This window comes from Porites lutea, chromosome 14 (assembly GCF_958299795.1).
Source record: "Porites lutea chromosome 14, jaPorLute2.1, whole genome shotgun sequence".
NCBI classification, from domain to species: domain Eukaryota; kingdom Metazoa; phylum Cnidaria; class Anthozoa; order Scleractinia; family Poritidae; genus Porites; species Porites lutea.
This window is the reverse complement of record NC_133214.1, coordinates 10,397,235-10,411,898: the sequence shown is the minus strand read 5'-3', so window position 1 is coordinate 10,411,898 and position 14,664 is coordinate 10,397,235. Positions and strand designations below refer to the sequence as shown.

The following is a 14,664-nucleotide window of genomic DNA, read 5'->3' as shown; positions in this document are numbered from 1 at the left end:
TTTGGACTTTTAGCGCTTTCTTGTATATCTCCGAAACGACTCGAACGAATTTTTTTCAAATCTATTCACATAATCTTCATAATGTATATAAAGATGTCCGAAAGTCTCATTACGATTGATTCACTGCAACACCTTGAAATTTCAAGACAAACCTGTCCTACCAACCGGTCAAAAATCTGCGTTACAACATTCACTGTTTTGACGTTATGCTAATTTTTCCAGAATAATGCGCACTATACATACCTCCATGACTAGTACATCTTAGTTTGAATTTATCGCATCTTTTGAATGTAAAATATTGGCAATACTCACACTGAAATGTACTAGTCATGGATATATGTATTGTCCGCATTAATTTGGAAAAATTACCATAACGTCAAAACCGTGAATGTTGGAGCGCAGATTTTTGACCGGTTCGTCGGATAGGTTTGTCTTGAAATTTCAAGGTGTTACAGTGAATCAATCTTAATGAAAGTTTCGGACATTTTTATATACATTACGAAGATTATGTGAAGAGATTTTGAAAAAATTCGTTCGAGTCGTTTCGGAGATATACAAGAAAGCGCTAAAAGTCCAAATTCTGAATGAAGTTGCACTTATACAGATGGTGAGAAAACAGGTTAGATTTCAATATCGCATGAACGAAAGTACACCAAAATTTCCTAGCATCAAAACATGATATTAAGCATCATTCGTACGCTACGTAAGAATAATTTGAGTCATTTATAACGTTTTTATTACATAACCTATCACGGCTATTGAAAATTTAAGGTTTGAAATATGTTTTAGTTTTATTCGAATTCAAACATACAGAATTTTTTACTTCTTACGGAGATTGTTTGCTAAACACCAAACTTTAAGTTCCTAGTGTTGGATTTTCAGTAGCAGGTCTAGATCACCCAAAATTCGGCTTTTATCAATTTCAAAGTTTTTTGTTTATTGTTGTCATAGTAATATCGATTTTACTTAAAACTACATTTTCACAAATTGCAATCCATAGCCAATTACTGGTGAAAATTTTATAGCGATCGGAAAAGGAAAAAACTACTTTTAAGGTGACTGAAAACTATCGGTATGGCCTTTGAAAAACTGAATCGAAACACCTTAAAAAGCTTAAAAGAAGCAGAACGGCAAAATGATGAATATCTCGATCTGATTTGTACGATATTTACGCACTTGTTGTTTTTGTAAAAAGAAACCCACTCGTTCGATTTCTGATAGGTCAACAAGAAGTTGACAGACTTAAGTACTATATATTTACACCACTTACTGGTCACTGAAAGTGCGTTTAATTCTTGTTTTTACAATCAATTTACCTTGAGGAAAAAAGAAAGCAGGTAGCCAGAAGGCAACAGGGTGGTCACGTGGTGCAGATTTGGACATCGACGATTGGCTTGTCGTTGGTGATGACGTGGCGCCAGATTCATGTGCCATACGGGATTTTGATTTCCTTTCAGCAGTGACAAGTTCTAACCAAGCACTGAAAAAATCCACCCGTTTAACTAGATTGTCAACCCATGCACCCAGTGGTTTACAGGACTCGTATGCTGCGTGCTAAAAAGAAAGTAATTAGGGTCAAATTAAAGCTAACAGTCTACCCGAACAGCAGGTGGTTGGTCTTCCTGCTCGTTTATAGCATGATTCTAACACAAAAACATTTTTAACATCGCTTGAAACATAAGTGACTGCCTCACTGTTTATATTAATTAAATGTTGCTATCTCTATTGTGTAATTATCGTACTTAATTAGGTCCACATCAGCCTATTGCTGCCATTCTAACTCTACTCAAATAAAGTATGTGTGCATGTATGTTTTTATAATTAAGTGCTTCAGAGTTTTTTCGCTTAAGTGGCCAGCAGCTATGCAAAATTATTGGAACAAAAGAAAGTCTAACATCAGAAAAAGGTTCAACTCCCAAATTGGTTTGGGACACCAATATGGCGGAAGTGACGTCATGTAAAAACGCTACTATTCCCAAGGATTGAACAAGAAATCGAAAAGGAACTCCGAGAATTCACATGGTTAGCATTTGTGAAAACGAGAGCTGCGATGAAGTTTTGGCATCATGCAGTGTTTCCGGTGCAAGAGCTTGTGCTGCTATGTTGGGACACGTTTCGAGATTTCAAAGGATGATTACAATGAATAAAAATGTAATTTCCGGAATTACCTCCCAAGCTTTAGGAACACGGTTGCTTAGCAACGCACTGTATGCCTCATCCAGCTGTTCTGACATCAGGACCTCCCCTTTAACCGCCAATTGTAGCGAGGAAAGGGACGAATGAATGATTCCTAATAGCCGGTCAAACCTGTTTATCTCCTGCCGCAGTACGGTTACATAAACAGATGGATCAGGATAGTCAGTCAGAGGATTCTTAGATGCCCTCTCTTGCATCATCTGCCTTAAGGGGTCTGGGGTGAGAGACCGGAACTGCCGTGGGTCCAGCGCAGCAGCAGTCATTCCCTCTGAGGTTGAGTCTATCCGTTGTGGTAGGTACTTCAAAGTGTCACTCACAAGTTCCAGGACTATATCGTCGTTCGTTTTGTTTGAACTGCAACAAAATGCCAGAAGATACTGTGAGTATATACACCGTATATACCACATATTACCGTAACTTACTGTGGTTGACAGGTAATACGCCCTTATATTTTACCCTTATAGTTGCGTTTTTTAACACTGGGTGATGCGCTTCTCCTGTCTTGAATTGTAATATGCCTTAAATTTTGTAGCAAGGCTTGTCGTAAATTGTCATAATTAATCTCTTGTATAGGTGAGACGATTTTATGAGCGTAATTTAAAAAATGTAATAACCATTCTCGTGTTTTTCTAACACACGCACTAAGCCAAGAACACGGGAACCCAGGAACATCCCAAACACCCCGAAATATTTAAAATTAAAGCTAAATTAAAAACTACTAAACTAAGCAAACAAATTTCACTCGATTTGCGAGTGACTTGCGCTCATCGAGCGTGACGTCTGTCATCTATGTTTGCACCGTCCAGTTACCTCGTTGCAGATGCGCTGCCGGTCCATTACCCTTTTTCACTATGAATTTGTTTTTAAATGCGTAGGTTCCCCCTTTTAAATTGAGTTATAATCATCAGCACCAAGAAACTGGCAAAAGAATATTTTTTTGGCGTCGTCTAACACGATTTTGGAATATTCAGGTATTTTGACACTGCGTAGACGGACATTTATATCCTAAGTTGAGGCGCCAGAAAATTGAGCTATGGTTATAAGCACATCACAGAGCATGTTCTAATCGCTTTGCTAAAGACAACCAAAAGAGCAAACGAATTTGCCGTTTCCCCTAACAGCACTTGATGACGAAGCACAATGGTCATCTCAATTTAAGACAGCTCAGCTTATTACAAATTACCACAATGTTTTAGTGAACTCGTGCAGGTAAATCCTGATAATTCACTCGCTGAGTGCGTTAACCTGTAAAAAAGCTCGAGTATTCTCTCTTACACGCCGGTAAACCCATATAAAGTGTGGTCTATTGCTTTTATAAAATAACTTTAAGTTTTCAATGAGTTTACCGACGCAATTAACCATAGGTTGTTAACCAATCAGAACGCGCGTACTATCTTAGTTATTCTCTAATGACAAATAAACTTTGATATAATTATTCCCGCTAATAGGGAAGTGCCACAGTTTATAGCCTTCGAGTGCTGTTTAAAGAAGGCCCTTTTCACAATCTTATACCACAATATAAAAAACGCAGGTTTGTTTTTCTAACACCGACTGAAAATCAAATTCGATTTTGTTGTTACTTTTCGTTATAAGGGCTTCATAATTGAGGCAAGAAGTATTTCCAAGAAGAGTCAAAAACAAGTGCCGAAAGCAAACAATGAATACCATGTGGTTCGATCAATCTTCAGACGTGTTTCCATCTCGGCGATCGTACTTTTCACCAAGCCTGACAACGTTTTACCATGAACTTAATAACAGCTATTTTCAACATTATCACCGCTCCAGTTGCTGTTATCATCAAAGCTTTAGTTGTCACTGCTGTATTTAGCTTCTCTCCACTTAGTACTCCTTCAAATCTACTGATTGGCTGTTTGGCCCTGTCTGATGTTCTTGTTGCTTAAACTTACCAGCCTGGGTATATCACTTACATGCTCATGGAAAACAAGCATCGAGTGGTTCCCTGTTTCGTTAGAATCACCTGCAGCACAGCCCTTTACGTTTCCTCGGAGTTTCTTTCATGACCTTAACCGCTGTGAGTTATGAAAGATTAGTGGCGGTCTGTTTACCTGTGAGGTACGACTTCTATTTCACCCTTATCTCCATCGCCGGTAAAGTTCTCGCTAGACTTTTACTCAACAGGCTTGTTCCAGCCATCGCCGAAGAACACCTCCCAGAAAGTCAGTGGGGTTTCAAAGCTAACAGAAGCACAACGGACATGGTGTTTGCCCTCTGTCAACTGCAGGAGAAGTGCCGTGAGCAAAACACGGGTTTCTATGCAACTTTTGCCGACCTGATAAAAGCCTTCGACACAGTGACCAGGAAAGGACTATGGCAGATCCTCCAGCGCCTCGGCTACCCTTGAAAGTTTCTGAACATGGTGATCCAGCTGCATGAAGGCCAACGCGGCCAGATCAGACTAGAAGGCGACCTGTCGGAGTCCTTCCCCAACTCTAATGGCGTAAAGCAGGGTTTCGTCCTGGCACCGACTCTTTTCAGCATCTTCTTCAGCATGATGATAAAGCAGGTAAATGAAGACCTTGAGGATGAGGATGGCGTGTATGTCAGGTACCGCCTGGACGGCAGCCTATTCAATATACGGCGCTTTGAAGCTCACACCAAGACCCATGAGAGGCTTATCCGGGACCTTCTCTTCGCAGATGATGCTGCCCTGGTTGCCCACACAGAAGGTGCCTAAGGTGGTCTTGTATGGCGAACTCTCCACTCGCCATCGTGACAGAGGGGCACCTAAGAAACGCTACCAAGATTGCCTCAAGAAGTCTCTCAATGTGTGTCACATAGACTGCCAGCAGTGGTCTGACATTGCCGTTGATAGAGACGCCTGGCGCCACACAGTCCACAAGGCTGCTTCACTGTTTGAAGAGAACCGGAGAGACTCCCTCAAAGACAAACGACAGAGGAGGAAAGCTCAAGCTGCTTCCACCACCGAAAACCCAGACCTGACCTACATGTGCCCGCACTGCACGAGGACCTGCCTGTCTCGCATCGGCCTCCTCAGCCACGAATGGGCCTGCAGTCGGCGTGGACAACAAGCTTCCTGATCTTCGTTCGCGAAGCCAAGCCAAACAAAACACGCCTCCGATTTTTCTTCAAAGCGGAGTGTGAGGTATATTTCTCTCATCTGGTTGCTCGATAGCGTTTTCGCCGCGTTAGAATGGGCAAAAATTAACCGAGTGATCAGGGGCATTCATAATTTCGTAATCTTGTCTTGTAAAAACTTACATTGTATCGTTTATACATGTAGTTCTTTTCAATTTTTCTTTTCTTATTCTTTCTTTCTCTTTTTCTTCCTAGTTAATGTGTACCTCATGATTTCCTCTGCCCGCCTCGATTAACTCAGGTATTTGCGAGCAGAGAATATTAAAAATTTGTTATAAATAAATGAAAATAAAAGAGAGAATATTTTAAAGCTATACAGTTCATACCCGAGAGCGGCTGCTGTAAGTCGCGGCTGGGCTGCTAACAAATCACTAATCAGCGATCTACCCTGGTTGGACAGAAATGCTGTGTCCGCATTATGATCCATACCAAACAGTTCAGGTGAATCTACAGCAGGTAAGCTCTCCACGTATTCACAACAAACTGACAACGAGATCTCAGCGGGTGGAGGACGGTATACCTGTCAATTTTTAAAGATGGAAGACTAAAATATTATATTGCTCCTTGAAGCTCTTTAACAAACGTTTTGCCCTGCATCAAACGTTCAAAACTTAAAAATATGTGGGGTAGATTTACATGCCTTTCCGCAAACTGAGCTAAATAAGAAGTTTTAGTACGGTTAACCGACTTTGGGTTTATCTAGAGTTATTGCTGATGTTGAGTTGTTGTCGCTTTATCTGAACACCGGTATCATACAGTATGCTGGAAACACTGCCGTAATAATAATAAAGTAATAAAGACATCAAACGATTTTCAAAACGTTAATATACCGCAATCTCATATTTCTTTACGCTTGGTCACTTCCATATAATCGTCCCGATCGTCTCGACCTCTGTTTCGCCTAAAAATGTGTTCATAGCTTCGTCACTGTCATAAGGAAACACCTCTAATTGGATCCGCCGCAGGACTGGGGCGATCGCAATCGCCAGGATAAAACGGAAGTATTTTTTTTGTAGAGATAGACACATTTTCATTTAATCCTTCGAATCGTTCCGATTGTCGCAATTCTCCGACTGATGGGAGCGTTCGAGACGATTTTATGGAAACCAGGCTTGAGGATTGCTGTAGTTTCTCCATTTATTTCCCTAGGGACTTATCCTTTTCAGTGCTTTTAGACTGGGAGATTATAAGAAGCTACGGTGACTAAATAGAGGCTACGGTTTATTAAATCATAAGCATGTTACAGACAAGCAACTCTTACATAGTCCTCTGTGTAGCCATAACTTTCCTGCAGCGCTTGTGAGGAATAGAATTTTCCCAGGATACTCTGAAGACATCGCTGGTCCCAGTTATCTGTTACACGGCCTCCATAAGCGATGTCACCTGTCAGGTATTTGATGGCTTTCCAAGGAACTTCATGATGTTCGGTTAGTAGCATGTGAAGCATCAGAATGGAGACCTTTAGTTCAAAAAATAATAAAAAATTCAGCCTGTCAAAAGAGTATAACTTACAAGGGAGAACAGACGAGAAATAAATGTTAATTGTCTTACGAGGAAAAAAAAAACAAAATCGATTAAAACACTGCTCAGAATTCACTACAACGCAGTCTCACGGGAAGCACTAAAAACTGATCGACCGCAAGGTATTATATTGTGCTATTTTTGCAGTATGAATTCAAAACTTATGCAAACGCAAAACAACAACAACAACAACAACAAACGAACAAACAAACAAAAAATGAACGGAGGGGCTGGATGAGAGGTTGGATGCATACCTCTAAATCAGATGCTGTGAACTCATACGGGATATTCCATCCTAAGGCTCCAAACTTCTTTCTTTCATGCACGACAGCATTAAAGAAACACAGACCAAACAACAATCTCTTCCAAGCAGGCCCAGGCCCCGAGTCTTCCCAGACAGCATCGGTCACCACCCCACCTACTCCCCCAAGGGAGCGCAACAGGTTGGCTTTAATACCTGGGGGAGGCTCCACGGTCATCTGTAACGATAGTAAACAGTCCTGGTTAATTAAATATTCAGAATCAAAACAAAGCAAAACCAAAACACAAAACAGTGTTATTTCACCTTGAGTCCTGCCTGCAGGATGGAGACTGGAAATGCAGGATCGGGTTTCGAACTTAACCACATGCGAAAGTTTGGATCAACTATCGTTTCTGGATGGGATAACCTAAAAGATAAATATTTTATTTATGTCTCGTGGAATATGACGAGGATTTATCTGCGCAGGTTATTGTAAAATATAATTTTAAAACTCCTTTTGACTTAACTAGTGACTTGACTACAAGAACACGGATCAACGTCATAACTTTTGACTGTTAGGTGTATTAGGTAAAGTAACCGAAGGAGAATTTTCCACACTGGGTAAGGGAGCTGGACCCGACCCCTACCTCTCTTGGCGTCGGGCTTGATAAACGTGGTGAATATAGGCTCTTGTACAACTAACAAGTACATTATTATCTGTATCCACTCTTCAAAATACGATACTCAATGGCAGACGCTCTGAAGATACATGACCAGAGGACAGCGCCAGATTTTGACAAGTGCTTTACGCTTGGTGCAAAAAAAGGTTCAGAGACATGGTGTTGACATTCTAAGAAAACGAAAATGTTACCTGTAGACTCGCACAAAGAGGAGCGTTCTTCGTGATTTCGGGAGAAAAGGGTGTTACGTGAACCGTCACAATAGTGAGTTTGCACAATAGAAGGGTGGAGGAAAGAGGATGGCAAAACATCTGTGGGTGACAGACGTGACAGTGCCATAACTTGTGTGTTTTGTCGTGATCTCCACTTAACATTACTATGTTCTGGTCTTTTGCAAAAAGATCTGTTTAAAGGAAGGTGAAGTTTGGCGGATTTTTTTTTTCAAACAAAATTAATGTCACACGAAGTTGGCCGTTTTCTTTCCACTGCCGTCCTGTTACGTTAGTCAGTTGACTCATGTCTCATGAACGTACCCACGTACCTTTGAATAAAACTGAATTAGTTCGAAACACCAGGTGTCTTCCCGCCATTAATCTCATAAAAAAGAGAGATTTTAAAGACCTCTGTGAGAAGGCGACTGCCCGGGGGGGGGGGGGGGGGGGGGCTACTCCCATACATTACCTATACGGGTATGTACCGCCCAAAGGGGTCGTCATTTTGAAGCTCCTGGTTTAGAACGGGGTATCCATTTCAGACGCGGTTTCTAGAACGGGGTATAATACTTCGAACGCACGAAAACTCTCCACTTTTGTAAGCAGCCATTTGAAAGCATTCAAGGACAGATTGCTTTTCAAAATACGGTTCAGTGCGTTAACAAGCCAACCGTTGTACTCTTGTTGCACCCTAGAACGGAGTATAAAAAATTGGCCCATTTCTAGAACGGGGTGTTAGTTCTAGGGCGAATTCTAGAACGGAGTATAAAAAATTGGCCTATTTCTCGAACGGGGTATCAATTTTAGGGGAAATTTTTTCTAGAACGGGGTGCCAATTTGGAGTCCCGGGCGGCACTTACCCACCCAAAAAATGCCCAAGTGCCCCCCCGGGGCGACTGACACTTTAGACTAAATAAAAACTTTAAGAAAGTAAAAAATACTGTCTCAAACTGTAGGGAAGTTCGTGGTTTCTAACTTGTCGTCTTCTCGAAATAGTACTTTTTACTTGGTACATGTACCCATATAAAATGTAATTCGTCATCAACTTGAATTCTTTGCGCCGCAAATTCATAGTAATTAATATACCGAGTCTTAAAGTTGATGTGATACAATCACTTAGGCCCGTTTCAAACGTCGTGCTGCTGCCGTGCCGAACTCAATTGCTCGAATTAAATTCGACTTTAGCACGGCAGTAGCGCGATGTTTGAAACCAAGTCGTGCCACTGCCGTGTAGCACGGCAAGCCTTGCCGTGCTACAAGGCAGTAGCTCGACTTGGTTTCAAACATCGTGCTACCGCCGTGCCGAACTCAATTCATAAATTATAAATACATTAGAATATATTTAAAAGTTTGCTAAACCGTTTCTATTTTTTTTGTGTTTTGTTTTCGGCAACAGCCATTCTCTTCGACTGTATTAAATTCGACGTCTCAAACCAAGTCGTGCTAGAGTCGTGCTACAGTCGAGATAAAGTCTAGCCAGCTTGGCACGGCTGTAGCACGACGTTTGAAACAGGCCTTAGAGCCTAACGGGGCACGAAGGCCTTACCTTCTAACAATTATCTGCAAACGTGGCATAAACGATGCTGCATGATGGCAGTTCTGTAAAAAGACCCATTTTCCTTTCTGTTGGTAAGCCTTAGTAATGGCTTCTTCTGCTCTCGGTCCCTGTCCTCTTCCAAGTGAAATCATGTCTAAATGCAACGCAGTCCCTCGCGTTTCTTTTGCAAAACGCATAAGCTGTGATGTTGGATCAGAACCTGCAAAAAGTTGAATATATATTATTTCTTTTAGGAAACGTTGATGTAAAGCTGCCCTCATGTGTGAAGATTCAGCCATTTTAATGGCGCTGAAACCGTTAAGCAGCTGTGTTCGATCTTGAATTACATCTGGCCACCGCGTCCGCTACGATGCCAGATAGCAGTTCTCTGATCAAACGTTAAGGCCAGTCACAGGCCCTTTTATTGAGTGCAGCGGCTCAAAGGAAAAAATTCAGACGTGGCAAAAGCCACCTTTACTAAGTGGTACCGTCAGTGACGTTTTTCACGCGGATTCGACCGAATCACAGGATAACAGGCTTACCAGGAGAAAGAATAAAGATGAGTGGTTTTCGGTTACTGGACTCTTCGTAGATCTCCTGCAAGTCAAAGCCTACGCTAGTGATGAATTTAGAACCCATCTGTTCTTCAACAAACAACCTGACGGACTCTAGCAGGCACTCTGGACGAAGAACTTTAACCACTACCAACCGCTGGAACCTGGTGAGCGCAGACGCATCCCAACCAAGATGTGAAGCACGATGACTATCTTTACCTTTTGAAAAATAATAAAATAGAAGTCTTTAAGTTCAACGAATACGTGGATGAACACTCTAGGTATCTGGAAAACTAAAAAGCTAAGTGACTTCTCTGGCCAGTAGAGGGGTACATACAGTACATACTCCCCTTTTTCAAGAAATAAATCAACTGTTTGATACGTAACAGTTTCCACAAATTTTATTATTTCCATTCGCTGTTAATTGTCCACCCTTAATTCTATTACCAAATGAAAATCTTCTATCTTGTATCCTATTGTGGTTCACTCTCCTTCAATTCTAGAGAGTATCTTGCCCGTTATTGTGAAACTAAAAACACGCAGTATTATAGCCTCAGCTAACTGTCTTGTTTCAGCAAGCAGTATGCATCGTCCTAAGTTAAGGATATGAGCATCAAATTATCTAAAAAAGGACAAAGTAACAACGTGGAAGGAAAGTTTAGCATGAAGTATGAAGCAAGAAAAACAATGAAATATTAAAAAGTGAAACTGTCAAAGGAGATTTCTGATATGAAGAACACCATTGCTTGACACTACTTTATACAGTGTGGCAGATACACGTTTAACTGATAAGGCATCATACCTTCCGTGACAACAGACGAATTCTCAAGAAACTTGAATGGATTTTCACTAGCTGAGAACTTGCTCCAAAATGCACTATTGACAGTGATGTTACTGCACAGGCCAGCAAACGCAGAAATGGAAGATGAAAGCTGAAAACATTCCTTCCACGTAGACTCGTTGATCCACTTTGTAGGAGACTTGTTCATTTTGGACATAAACTGGCCCATACTCCCTCCAGCTTTCGTGTGAGAAGCTGTCGAAAACACAAAAATTAACATCATTCATTTACAATTTACCGAAGTCATTCTTTGTAGCGACCACCTCAAACAGGTCAAAAAGCTAGTCCTTCAAGTGGGAAAACATAACGCCCAAGTAAACATGTCTTCCTTGCTTTTTCTTATAGAGGTGGTTTCTGTAAGAATAGGGCATTGCTGTGTAACACAATTTATACTTTTTAAGTTTTAAGTTCTTTAAGCGACTTACTTGACATAACGTTTTTTCGACAGATACATAAAACAGACTTGAAGTTAGAAAACAGTTGCAACCACAGGGGAAAAAGCGCTAAATTGTCTTTATTGAATGACCCCATTAAAAGATTACTTCAACAGACCACAAGAAACTGTTGTTCAGCAGTTGTTTTCATTTTAATAGGCCAAACACAAGAATTGAGTCCACAGACCTGTGCCCTGACAACACTTACACTGCACAACACAATAATAAGCTTCCAGATCAAAATAACAGAGCCAACAGCCATTACAAATAGTTCAACACGAGCGAACAGCAACAGCATTTACAACCACCTTGCACTTTAGGTGGCTCTATAAGGTTTTTCAGGGTCAATACCTCCCAAGTTTGAGCATAAACTACGTCGCCATGAACGAAGATTTGAAAAAATTACCACCACAGCAGTATTAGATAAAGATGAAATTTGTTACGATCAGTGTTACAATGACATCGGAGATGTCATAGCAACGTTAATACGCCATTACCTATTTTACTTACAGCCGTATTTCTCGGCATCGGGAACTGTTCCCCAAACTCGTTCAAGGGAACTTCTTTCTTCAATAGCCGCCTCGATGTTTGTAAAGTTTAAGCGAAATCTGTAAGAGCGTTATTGAGATACTTTGGGATGAAGTTTTTATAGTTAGAAATACGGCAAAACTGACTGGACAATCTTGATGTTCGGCCGTTCTCTGTAGGGGTGTTGTTTCCAAGTTTCATATTTTCGTGGACAACAATTTACATTTCTGCATATTTCAAATGCATTGTTAGTTACTGCTGTTAACATGAAAATGACAAAACACTCGCGAGACTCTCACTCGTAAACAAGAAATTCCTGACAAAAAAATTAGCTAATTGTAACCCTCATTTTACTGGCTCACAATATATCAACACGACGGTTAATCTCGAGAATCTCAAATTTTTAAAACAATCTATCGAGCGGTTTAAAAATTATTCGCTTGTTTGTTAAAGTAGACCAAAATGTTTACAAAACCTCTAACAAGAGCGCCTCGATACATACTAATCAAATCCTTCTTTCTAGCAGGAAAAAGTTCTCGTGAACGATTTTGCAAGGAGAGTTCCCAGTGTAGAGAAATACAGCTGCAAGTAAAATAGGTAATGGCATCATTTCGCTGCTATGACAACTCCCATGTTATTGTAACCCTGATAACAACAAATTTTCATCTTTATCTAATACAGCTGTGGTGGTAATGTTTTCAAATCTTTGTTAATGGCGACGTAGTTTATGCTTAAACTTGGGAGGTATTGATCCTAAAAACCAAGCCACCTTAATATATAAAAAACGCCTTACAGGAAAGTAGGATTCACTTAATACATTATATCAAGAGGAAAAAACGGGAGAAAACTATCACACCACTCAACGTTTTATTTACGGAACAAAGGACTACAATCCCACCTGCTTTGGAACTAGGTGATAGAGATCCTCTGTCCAAGTCTTCCTCGGTTTCGAGCCTATCTGTAATAGCGGCAACCGCTGATCCCCTAAGAAACCAGTTCCACTCTTCCTCCTTAATAGTTGCATCATGTGATTGCATCATAGCGTGTCGCATAATGCCCGCACATAACATAAAAGAGAACGTCAGCTTGTGCCGGGCAAATAACGCGTAAGAAACTACACGGTAGACGCTTTCTGTCAGCAGCTCCACTAAGGCTTGGAGATACTCTGGCAGGGCGTTTGCGTCCTTAGGTCTACGTACGGTTTGCCTTAATAGGAAAAAAAAAACTGCGTTTTAATTCCCGAGCTTAAATTGATATCCAGTTCTATGGGACATTCTTTTCTATAACTTTGACCAACCATCTTCTTTTTCCAAGGCTAAAGTTCACTCATCAGATACTAAGGGCGCTTTCTATTGTCAGAACCGGCCGGCCGGACCATTGCCGCCAGACCAGTCAGTAAGCAAATGAAATCAGCTTTATTCCAAATGTCCTTCGCGCATACTGTTTAGGACTTGACTGATCTGGCTGGATAGTTTTGATTAAAAGTGAAATTCCCATTACGACGGGGATGGTCTGGCCGGTCAGTTCTGACAAATGGAAAGCACCCTAAGTCGACGCTCTCTCCTAAACGAGCACGCTGATCTATAGTTTTAACAGTATAATTTAGTATAAATCGCCCGTGAACTAAATAATTTTTAAAACCTCACCATGAAATAATTAACAATTAATCCTCGAGCCCGAATGGGCTCTGAGTCAATAGCCCATAAGGCCGAAGGCCGAATGGGATATTGACTCAGACGCCATGAGGGCGAGAAGAATAACTGTTTTAGTAAAATCCAACTAGTTGGTCAAAAATATCGAGACAAAACAACTTAAAGCGAAACTTTAATCCTTTTCTGCCGCCAAAAATCCGGCGCTTTGCGCTACTAGAGGGCTATAACATATAGCCTGGTAGTAGCTCAACCAATCAGAACGCAGCATTAATGATAGACCACTAGTTGGATTTTACTATATACATTTCCAGAAACGATTTTCATGTTTCTTTTTTGAACAATTAATGGAAGCGGCGAATATGACGGAAACTTTTTACGAGAACGGCGAGTTTGCATTTTGTTACTTCGGAGAAATCATTAAAGCTATGCACAAGAAAATTTATGGAAAAATAAAAATTCAAATTACCTCCGTTTGTATCCAGGCCTACTCACGGCCGCCACCTTATCTTTTCGGATTGGTCGTAATGTTCCCGCGCTTCCAGGCGCAATAGGCGACTCACTTCTTTGCGCCTGCGTGGGATCTTGAGCTGATTCGATGCAATTCTCAAACAGGTCTGTGAACCAGGGCAAAGAAAACTGATACATAACATCCACGCACGCTAAATCCGTGATAACAAAGTAGAGAACTGCTCCGCGTGTGGCGACTGGAAGGTATCTTTCTCGACTGACGTTAATATGCTCTTCTGTCTCTTCTGATTGCATCACACGAGTATGAATAACATCGGCCATTTTCTTGCTCTCATCCAGAGTTGTTATGAGATCTTCATCATCAAGTATATTACCTATTAATAGAATAACAAAATCCCTTGTAATTAGCCCGCTCAATATTAGGAATACAAGCTCAGCACTAATAGCCAAACGTGAAGAGTTCTGTGGTTAACAATATTGACAAACGGCATTACGTTTGCCCCTAAAAATACAAGGAGCAGAAAATGTCTAGGTACCATCAGATTTACAGTGCTATTTAAATAAAACTATGGATAGACAAGTAATATTAAACACAACCAATGAATGTCAAGCGTCAGGACTATAAACTGGATCAAAAAGAATTTCGAAAGGAGTTTTACTGCTATCGCAGCAGCACAGCTGTA

General features: G+C 40.8%; 1 protein-coding gene and 1 pseudogene across 1 annotated transcript in view; one reads left to right on the top strand and one right to left on the bottom strand.

Annotated features, from left to right (window-relative positions):
• LOC140925127 (dynein axonemal heavy chain 6-like) overlaps nucleotides 1-14,664 on the bottom strand; it is a 101,306-nt gene that overhangs the window by 6,446 nt on the left and 80,196 nt on the right. Inside the window, exons 50-60 of the mRNA XM_073375083.1 lie at nucleotides 13,980-14,355; nucleotides 12,760-13,067; nucleotides 10,861-11,094; nucleotides 10,047-10,277; nucleotides 9,514-9,724; nucleotides 7,400-7,502; nucleotides 7,089-7,313; nucleotides 6,575-6,772; nucleotides 5,640-5,833; nucleotides 2,169-2,550; nucleotides 1,317-1,554 (exon numbers count right to left, since the gene is read on the bottom strand). Of these exons, the coding sequence (XP_073231184.1) occupies nucleotides 1,317-1,554; nucleotides 2,169-2,550; nucleotides 5,640-5,833; nucleotides 6,575-6,772; nucleotides 7,089-7,313; nucleotides 7,400-7,502; nucleotides 9,514-9,724; nucleotides 10,047-10,277; nucleotides 10,861-11,094; nucleotides 12,760-13,067; nucleotides 13,980-14,355 (2,700 nt within the window). The remainder of the gene's footprint in view (nucleotides 1-1,316; nucleotides 1,555-2,168; nucleotides 2,551-5,639; nucleotides 5,834-6,574; nucleotides 6,773-7,088; nucleotides 7,314-7,399; nucleotides 7,503-9,513; nucleotides 9,725-10,046; nucleotides 10,278-10,860; nucleotides 11,095-12,759; nucleotides 13,068-13,979; nucleotides 14,356-14,664) is intronic.
• On the top strand, nucleotides 3,933-5,549 carry LOC140924936 (D(2) dopamine receptor-like; annotated as a pseudogene).